This window comes from Trichechus manatus, unplaced genomic scaffold (genome assembly GCF_000243295.1).
Source record: "Trichechus manatus latirostris isolate Lorelei unplaced genomic scaffold, TriManLat1.0 scaffold00016, whole genome shotgun sequence".
NCBI classification, from domain to species: Eukaryota; Metazoa; Chordata; class Mammalia; order Sirenia; family Trichechidae; genus Trichechus; species Trichechus manatus.
The window spans coordinates 16,670,053-16,680,496 of NW_004443952.1; the positions used below are offsets into that span (position 1 = coordinate 16,670,053).

Here is a 10,444-nt window from a genome sequence, read left to right on the forward strand (position 1 = left end):
TCATTCCTTTCTTCTCTCTCTGCATTGTTTATTTCTTCACTCCCTTTGCTTTTCTTCATTTTTACTCTACATCCACCCTATTTTCTCTTTATTCCTCTCATTGAGTTCATGAGTTTTATATTTGTGAATTGGTGTATGTGGACTTGTTTTTAACTTTTTTTTTTTAAATGTCTCTGACTTCCTATAGGCAAAAGAGAAACAGTAAAATGGAATGGGAAAACCAAACTGTTCTACTGGAATTTTTTCTGAAGGGTCTTTCTGGTTACTCTAGGCTTGAGCTACTCTTTTTTGTGCTGACCTTAATAATGTATGTGTTTGTCCTTCTGGGCAGTGGCACCCTTATTTTAATCAGCATCTTGGACTCTCACCTTCACACGCCTGTGTACTTCTTTCTGGGGAATCTCTCCTTCCTGGACATCTGCTACACCACCACCTCCATTCCCTCTACACTGGTGAGTTTCCTCTCAGAGAGAGACCATTTCCTTCTCTGGCTGTGCAGTGCAGATGTTCCTTGGATTGGCCATGGGGACAACAGAGTGTGTGCTCTTGGGCGTGATGGGCTTTGACCGCTATGTGTCCATCTGCAACCCTCTGAGGTATCCAATCATTATGAGCAAGAATTCCTATGTGCCCATGGCAACTGGGTCCTGGTTTGCAGGGATTGTCAATTCTGCAGTACAAACTGTGTTTGTGGTACAATTGCCTTTCTGCAGGAATAACGTAATCAATTGTTTCTCCTGTGAAATTCTGGCTGCCATGAAGTTGGCTTGTGCTGACATCTCAGGCAATGAGTTTACCATGCTTGTGGTCACAACACTGTTAATATTGATGCCACTGCTCTTGATTGTCATCTCTTATTCATTATTCATTTCCAGCATCCTCAAGGTCCATTCCTCTGAGAGGAGAAGCAAAGCCTTCTCCACCTGTTCGGCCCACCTGACTGTGATTATATTCTATGGGACTATTCTCTTCATGTACATGAAGCCCAAATCTAAAGTGACACTTGATTCAAATGACTTGGATGCTACAGACAAACTCATATCCATGTTCTATGGGGTGATGACTCCCATGGGAATCCTTTAATATACAGTCTCAGAAACAAGGATGTGAAGGAGGCAGTAAAACGTCTACTAATGAAAAGATTCATTAGCAAGTGAGTAGAATAATAAATTGTGAACACGTTGGACATTATTGAAACTTGAGAATTACGTTGGAATTTTGGGTACTTTTACTTTTTTTGCACTCTGACCTATTAAAATTTTTCATAATCAGATATAGCATTTCAAAATAATGCATGTTTATTTTAGAGAATTTGCAAAACACAGAGAAGAAGGATGAGGAAAAGGTGGTCATCTATCGCTCCACCACTAGATGACCACTTTCTAACATTCTTAATAATATATTTCATATTCTGTATTTTTGGCAGTATTGAAATTGGGAATTATGTGACTTTCTTATATGCACTTTTTTTACATAATATTATTTCATAGGCAACATTTATTTACATTTTTCAAAATAAATAAAGCCGTTTATTGTGAAAAAAGCAAAACATAGAAAACCCTCAAAATACTACACCCATGTTTTCTACTGAGGAACTGTTTGTCATAGGTTCACATTAATCTCCAAAGCTTCTTAAGCCATTGAACTCTATTTTCTCGTTCAGTATTTTAATTTTTTTTCCTGTGGAACTCTCTGCATGCATAGCATTTGAGGCCACTGAGGGAGTGGGTAAATAGTATTTGATTGTGAGGCTTAATGCAATCAACCAAGATATCCCTGATTTATCTTCTTTCTTTATTTCAGCTTTTTTGTTAGCTTTAGCATGGGAATAAATCCCAAAATTATAAAAATGGGTTTGAAAACCACTCTGTGAGTTCAGATAATAATGTGGGCAAGTATTGGTTTTGAGGGAAGGTCAATTCAGGGCCCATTTAGAAGCCAGTTTCTTTGGTGTCCTGAGGGAGTTCCAATACTATTTGAAATCTTAGAAGTAAAATATCCAAGCTCTTGATTTTTAGTGAGAAAACTGTTTCATGTCTTTTCTCTGTAACTAACTAGCTTTGTGACTTTGGGGATCTGAAGAAGGCATGAGCAGAGGATTGAGGGATGTCAGACAGCAAATGACATTTATCTCACTTTTTCTTGGTTTTCTCCTTAACTCTTTATCTGAAGAACTCTTCTAATGTACAGTTTATTATAATGATAGACCTAACAGTATGAATGAGAAAGTGTTCCAAGGAGTAAGCTACATTCTAGGAGATCCATTTGGCTGAATAAATTTTTATTGGTTTTTCAGTGAATTCAAAGTGTGTGCTTTGGCCATGAACATGTTTTACACAGACAAACATGAATTATGTATTTATAGAGTCTTTGGGTATATTTATTTCATCTTTTCCAGTTTGCTTTTTATTTTTTAATGGCAGGAATATTAAACAGTCCTGAACTACATTTAATTACATCTAGCTTCCATCATAGTTATTCACAGTTTAAATCTGGTGGCAGGGGTTTTGAGCTTTGATGTTCAGATTCATAACCTTGATAAAATAGGTTTTATTAGCCTATTAGTTCTTATACACCAGCTCATAGGATGTTTTATTTTTCTCAATATTCCAGGAAGGTGGAAAATCCCTGGTGTCAGGCCTTTTAAGTTTGGCTCTCAGGTCATCTTGGATGTTCAGGCCCTAATTTTGTTTTTCCTCACAGCATTGGTCCAACCACTTCCAAAATCTTCCGGGATGACTGATCTTGGTCCTAGTCTTTTATCTGATTTATAAATTTGTGATAAAAAATTAACTTAAACAAGTGGAAATTTTAATGTATACTTTTCTTCTTGTAGAAGCCAGGAGGGTTTTTCTCTCATAGGCATATAAAGTCAAGTCTGAAGAAAAGAAAGTTAAGTCATCAGTCTTGATGTACTCATGTATTCAAATTTGCTGGGCATATACACTATCATTATAATACTGGTATGTGAGCCCTGCTGGTACAGTGGTTAAGCACTCAGCTGCTAATGCAAAGGTTGGCGGTTCAAACACTCCAGCCTGCTGCTGGAGAAAAGACCTGGCGATCTGCTTCCATAAAGACTTACAGCCTTGGAAGGGCAGTTCTACTCTGTCCTATAGGGTTGCTATGAGTCGGAATGGACTTGATGGCACACAACAACAACAGAATACTGGTATGCCATAGTCAGTTTTTGACCCTCTAAAGGGCTTTTCATTAAAAAAATTAATCTGAAAACATTTTATGGAGGACGATTTTTTTTGTTGTTAGCTAAGCTAATTTTTTTCTTTCTTGGGAGCAGAGTCAGATGAGCTTATCTGGCACACCAGATGTGTTTGAGTGTGTGTATGTGTGTGTGTGTATGTGTGTGTAATTTTTTGTACTGGATAGCAAAAGCTCTACTTCCATTGCACTCAGTCTAGAATCTGGCATATAGATTTAAAATATACATTTTAAATACATGAATTGGAAAACTTTATGGAAAGAGGTGTAACAGGAGGGAAGCATAACTTACAGACTAAATTATATTCATCCAAAAGAATGTGACCTTTTGGAAGTCCTTTACCTGTGAATTTGACCTTGTTTGGAAATAGGTTCTTTCTCTGAAGATGTTGTCAGTTAATTTAATGAGGCCATACTGGAGGAGGTAGGTCCTAATCCCATCTGAATGGTGTCAGATAAAAGGGGAGAACAGACACAAATGGAGTCACACAGGAGGAAGACACTATGTGAAGATACATCTACCAGCCAAGGAATTCCAAGGAAAGCTGGAAGAGACAAGGAATGATCTTCTGCTAGAGTGGACAAAGAGGTCATAGCCCTGCCTGTGCCCTGAATTTGGACTCCTAGCCTCCAGAACTGATACAATGCATGTCTGTTCTTTAAAGCCACCCACTTTGTGGTATTTTGTTACAACACCCCTAGGAAACTAAGACAGTACCTCTCTATTTCATTCAAATCCCAAACAAGTTGAAGCTTAGTATCTAAAAACAGGGGTACTGTGGCAATGGCAAAATTATGTTGTTTTTTTTTTCCCATCCAGCAAATTATTTAATCTATTTTGGTACATATTTATATGTACTCAGTTTCTAAATACCCTAAACTTGAGATCATGTTAACTTTTTATGGTTCCTGGGGGCTTTTAAAATGCACAGTTAAAATTATGAAAATATATTGGCTATCTGCCAATTCACATATATTATCTTACTAAAATCCTGTGATGTGGGTAATAGTATCATTACCTTATAACTGAAGCTGCAAAGGTTAGGGAGGTTAACACACTTTTTGTAAACCTCAGAGCATGCAGGTGATAGAGAAGCATGCTTGCACTCTGCTGCTGTTTCCTGAGTTGGTTTGTCTTTTTACTACAGAACGTTGCTTCTGCACGTTTGTAGTCATGACATTTAACACCACTGCCTCTTAGCAGCGTATCTTAAATGATCAAAGAAATTATTACCTGCATCTGAACTTCAATCACAAATGTATTGAACTGTTCTGAAAACCACTTTTGAAAGGGAAATGTATTTAATTCCTTAGAAGATAGCCTTAAAACTCACGACATGTTATGTGCTCAAAAAGATGCTTGATTACAGTTGATAAGAATTAAATTGGAGGGAGCACTTAAGTTAATTGGGATGCGAGGGGAGGAGGGACTTGATGTAGCACTGATCTTCTTGCAAAGATTCTGTAAGAAAAAGGTAAAGAAGAAAGATTTTTTCCTGTTGTTTTAGTAGATATAATGCTTACTGTAGAAAATGAATGTGTTCCTAATATCTTGTGTTTATTTTATACTTGAAATTGTAAGACGAATGTTATAGTAGAGATTGTACCTAAGTCATGTTTTTCATCCTTTTGTAAAAATCACATCCTAGGTGGGGTTAGATCCCATGCAGTTAGGTTCCATGCATCTGACATCTTCTGGGAATGTAGCATTATTCATTACCAGACTTACTCATTTATTGAAGGAAATTTATTGAGCACCTACTGAATACTGGGCACTGTGCTAGCTGTGAAGAATACAGACATAAAGAGGATACTTTATGGAGAGATGGACATGTAACTTGGAGCCAAGGTGAGGAAATACAGACATGGAGTGGTGAAGACAGTGAATGCCTATGTGCTATCACACAGTGTTCTATATGCTTCTTGATTTAGTCAGAGAACTGCTTGCTCTGCTGAGCAAGAGAAGTACTGAGGTACTCAACAGAACTATTCATGGAATGCATAGGCAGGAATAGAGTTGAGGTCTCTCAAGAGGCTTGTAGGCATAAGACTTTGAGGTGGAAGACAGATAAAATAGAATGTGAGTTTACTTATTTCTGAGTACATGTGAGACACCCTTTGAAGAATCCCACATATAAAACCATTATCCTGTTATCTTATCTATCTTCAACTTCTTCATTTCTGACTTGACCTATAAATGTGTTCCGTTTTCTTGTACTTTTAAACAATAAAAACAGAAAAAAATCAACCAAACTATAACCTTTCCTAGTCCCTGTCTAGCTGCTACCCATTTTCTTACTGTTTTTAACCAAGCTTCTTGAAATCAAAGCTCACACAACTGTGCACTTCTTTACCTCTCATTAATTCATCAACTCACTAAAATCTGGTCCTGGACACTGCTCTAATTAAGGTTCACACAGTCAGATTTAATGCATACTTTTCACTCTTTATCTTACTTGATGTTTCCATAGAATTTTATACATTTTGGATTACTTCTTTTAATTTATATATATATGCGTGTGTGTGTGTGTGTACACATACATATATGTCCATACCTTTATATATACATATATATTCGTATATATTTCCAAAAGTAATAGTGTTTATTATAATATATTCAAGCACAACAAAATGTGCAGAATAGAAATTAAAATATGGATATAATTTCATATGCATTTATATATAATTTGTACATAAAATTTATGTATGACAATTAACATTTGGTAAATATATACAATATGTTTTCAGAGTTTAAAATGTAAAAATAAGAGTTTAGAATTTAAAAATATTCTAAAATATTGCATATTCAATATACACTTTTCTGCAACTGGCTTTTTTCACTTAAAACAAATAGTTCTCTTTCCAAGATGTTTATATATATACCAGTAACCACTTGCTGTCAAGTCAGTTCCAACCCCATGTGTGTCAGAGTACGACTGTGCTCCACAGGGTTTTTCAGTGGCTGATTTTGCAGAAGTAGATCACCAGGCCTTTCTTCCAAGGCACCTTTGGGTGGACTCGAACCTCCAACCTTTCTGTTAGCACCTGAGCACCTTAACTATGGTATTCTTAAAGGATGCTTAGTATTTCATGGTATGGATGTAGCATGTTAATCCATTTAGATGGATATTTGGGGTAACTTATGCTTTTTTAATATTACAAACAATGATGCTATTATATTTATTAGAAGGCAGTTTATTTTTGTATGCTAATTTTGTTACTAGCCACCACTGAATTCTTATTTTCTCTAATGTATTTGTAATAGATTCTCTTAAAGAGAGAATACTATGATCTGAAAATAAATGTAATATTTCTCTTCTTTTCCAATTTTTACACTTATTTTTTGTCAAGTTGCTTTAACTTGCATTTTCAGCACAAGGTTAATAATAACGGTTATAATTAACACATTGATTGTCTACTGACTTAAATGAAAAACTTCTGTTGTTTTAAAGTAAGACATAATGATAGCTGTTGGTTTACATTAAATATGGTTTATATAATGTTAATCCACCACTTGTCTGTCAGTTTGTCATACTGTGGTGGCTTATGTGTTGCTGTGATGCTGGAAGCTATGCCACTGGTATTTCAGCAAGTTCATCCATGGTGGGCAGGTTACAGTGGAGCTTCCAGACAAAGACAGACTAAGAAGAAGGACCTGGTGATCTACTTCTGAAAAAATTGGTCAGTGAAAATCTCATGAATAGCAACGAAACATTGTCTGATACAGTGCCACAAGATGAGCCCATCAGGTTGGAAGGCAGTCATAACACAACTGGGGAAGAGCTGCCTCCTCAAGGTAGAGTTGACCTTAATGATGTGGATGGAGTAAAGCTTTTGGGACCTTCATTTGCTGTTGTGGCATGAGTCATGCCACCCATTAGTAATTGGAATGTGGAATGTACAAAGTATGAATCTAGGAAAAGTAGAAGTTGTCAAAAATGGTATGGAATGCTTGAAGATCAATATCCTAGGCATTAGTGAGCTAAAATAGACTGGTATTGGCCATTTTGAATTGGACAATCATATGGTCTGCTATGCTGGGAATGACAAATTGAAGAGGAACAGCAATGCATTCCTTGTTAGAAAGAAATTTTCAAGATCTTTCCTGAAGTATAGCCCTGTCAGTGATAGGATAATATCCATATACCTACATGGAAGACTAGTTAATACAACTGTTATTCAAATTTATTCACCAAACACTAATGCCAAAGATGAAGAAAATGGACATTTTTACCAACTTCTTCAGTCTGAAATAGATGCAATACATGCAATCAAGATGTATTGATAATTATTGGTGATGGGAATGCAAAAGTTGAAATCAAAGAAGAAAGATCAGTAGTGGAAAATACAGCCTTGGTGATAAAAATGATGACAGAAATCACATGACATAAGTTTGCAAGACCAACAACTTCTTCACTGCAAGTATCTTTTTCAACAGCATGAACAGTGGCTATACACGTGGACTTTGTGTATAAATCAATTGCTTTGATCTTCATCAGTAAGTGCGTCAAGTCCTCTTCACTTTCAGCAAGCATGATTGTGTTATCTGCATATGGCAGGTTGTTAATGAGTCTTACTCTAATCCTGATGCTGCATTCTTCATATACTCGAGCTTCTCGGATTATTTGTGCAGCATACAGATTGAATAAGTATGGTGCAAGAATACAACACTGACACATACCTTTCCTCATTTTAAGCATACAGTATCCCCTCGTTCTGTTTCAACAACTGCCTCTTGGTTTATGTACAGATTTTGCATGTTCTGGAATTCCAGTTCTTCACAGTGTTATTCATAATTGCATATGATCCATATGGTCAAATGCCTTCGCGTAGTCAGTAAAACACAGGCAAACATCTTTCCGGTATTCTCTGCTTTCAGCCAAGATCCATCTGACATCAGCAGTAATATCCCTCATTCCACATCCTCTTCTGAATCTGGCTTGAAATTCTGGTAGTTCCCTTTTGATGTACTGCTACAACGATTTTTGAATTATCTTAAGCAAAATTTTACTTGCATGTGATATTAATGATATTGTTGATAAATTATGCATTCTGTTGGATCACATTTCTTTGGAATGGGCACAGATACGGTTCTCTTCCAATGGTTGGCTGGGTAGCTGTCTTCCAAATTTCTTGGCTTAGATGATTGAGTGCTTCCAGCATTGCATCCATTTGTTGAAACATCTCACTTGGAATTTTGTCAATTCCTGAAGCCTTGTTTTTCACTAATGCCTTCAGTACAGCTTGGGCTTCTTCCTTCACTACCATCATTTCTTGATCATATGGTACCTCCTGAAATGGATGAATGCCAACCAGTTCTTTTTGGTATAGTGACTGTGTATTCCTTCCATCTTCTTTTAATGCTTCCTGCGTTGTTCAGTATTTTGCACATAGAATCCTTTAATATTGCAACTTGAGGCTTGAATTTTTTCTTCCATTTCTTTCAGCTTGTGAAATGCTGAGCATGTTCTTCTCATTTGGTTTTCTAACTCCAGGTCTCTGCACATTTCATTATAATACTTTGCTTTCTCGAGCAGCCCTTTGAAATCTGTTCAGCTCTTTACTTCATAGCTTCTTCCCTTCACGTTAGCTACTCTACATTCAAGATCAAGTTTCAGAGACTCTTTTGATATCCACTTTGGTCTTTTCTTTCTTTCCTGTCTTTTTAATGACCTTTTGCTATCTTCATGTAGGATGTCCTTGATAACATCCCACGACTTGTCTGGTCTTCAGTCATTAGTGCTCACTGTGTCAAATCTATTCTTGAGATGGTTTCTAAATTCAGGTGGAATACACTCAAGGTATATATACTCAAGACTTGAAGTACTTACTGATGAAGAGCAAAGACTACAGCCTTCAGTGTGGACTATAGCTCAACATAAAGAAAACAAAAATCCTCACAACTGGACCAATAAGCAACATCATGATAAATGGAGAAAATATTGAAGTTGTCAAGGATTTCATTTTACCTGCATCCATAATCAATGCCCATAGAAGCAGCAGTCAAGAAATCTAATGACATATTGCATTGGGCAAATCTGCTGCAAAAGACCTTCTTTAAAATGTTAAAAAGCAAAGATACCACTTTGAAAACTAAGGTGCAGCTACCCAAGCCATGGTATTTTCAATCGCCTTATATGCATGTGAAAGCTGGACCATGAATAAAGAAGACTGAAGAAGAATTGATGCCTTTAAATTATGATGTTGGCAAAGAATATTGAATATACCATGGACTGCCAGAAGAATGAACAAGTATGTCTTGGAAGAAGTACAGCCAAAATGATCCTTAGAAGCATGGATGGTAAGACTCATCTAATGTACTTTGAACATGTTATCAGGAGGGACCAGTCCCTCTGGAAGGACATCATGTTTGGTAAAGTAGAGGGTCAGTGAAAAAGAGGAACAGCCTTAATGAGATGGATTGATACAGAGGCTGCAAAAATGGTCTCAAATATAGTAGCAATTGTGAGGATGGTGCAGGACTGGGCAGTGTTTGTTCCATTGTACCTAGGGTGGCTCTGAGTCAGAACTAACTCAGTGGCACCTAACAATAGTAATGTTAGTAATAAAGAATTTTATCAAAAGTTTTCTCAGCATCTGTGAGTTATAAGGTTTTTATTCCTCAATTTATCAACATGGTTAAATTTATAAATACATTTTGGAGTTGATCATACTCCAAATTGCTAATATCAAGAATGAAATAATAAAAAAACTATAGGCCTTACAATATCTGTTGTGATGAATGAATACTTTAAGTTTCTTATGGATTCTGGTAGTATTTTATTTAGAATTTGGGACCCACATTTCACAGTTTAATTACACTTTAAATCATGGATAAAGCAATGAGGTAGAAGATCAACAAAATATATAAGACTTAAAATACACTATAAACAAAGTAGACCTATTAAACATGTGCAGATCAGTCAAGAAGATAACAGCAAAATACATATTCTCAATTTTACGTGGAACATTCTCCAGGATAGTCCAAATACTGGGCCATGCAACAAGCTTTAATAAATTTAAAATGATACATATAATACAATGTATGTTCTATGGCCAGAATGAAATTAAATTAGAAATTATTATCAGAAGGGAATTTGAAAAATTTGCAACGGCACATACCTAAATAATCAATGAATCAAAAATAAAATCACAATGGAATGTAAATTATAAAATACTTTGAGTTGAATACAAATGAAACACAACATATCATATCTTATGGGGT

General features: G+C 36.0%; 1 protein-coding gene across 1 annotated transcript; it reads left to right on the top strand.

Annotated features, from left to right (window-relative positions):
• Nucleotides 1-206: 206 nt before the first annotated feature.
• Nucleotides 207-1,157, top strand: LOC101353541 (olfactory receptor 13C9-like). Its single transcript, XM_012554396.1, is given in 3 exon segments — nucleotides 207-472; nucleotides 474-1,069; nucleotides 1,072-1,157. Coding segments are annotated over 3 exon segments (948 nt in total).
• The last annotated feature ends 9,287 nt before the right edge of the window (nucleotides 1,158-10,444 follow it).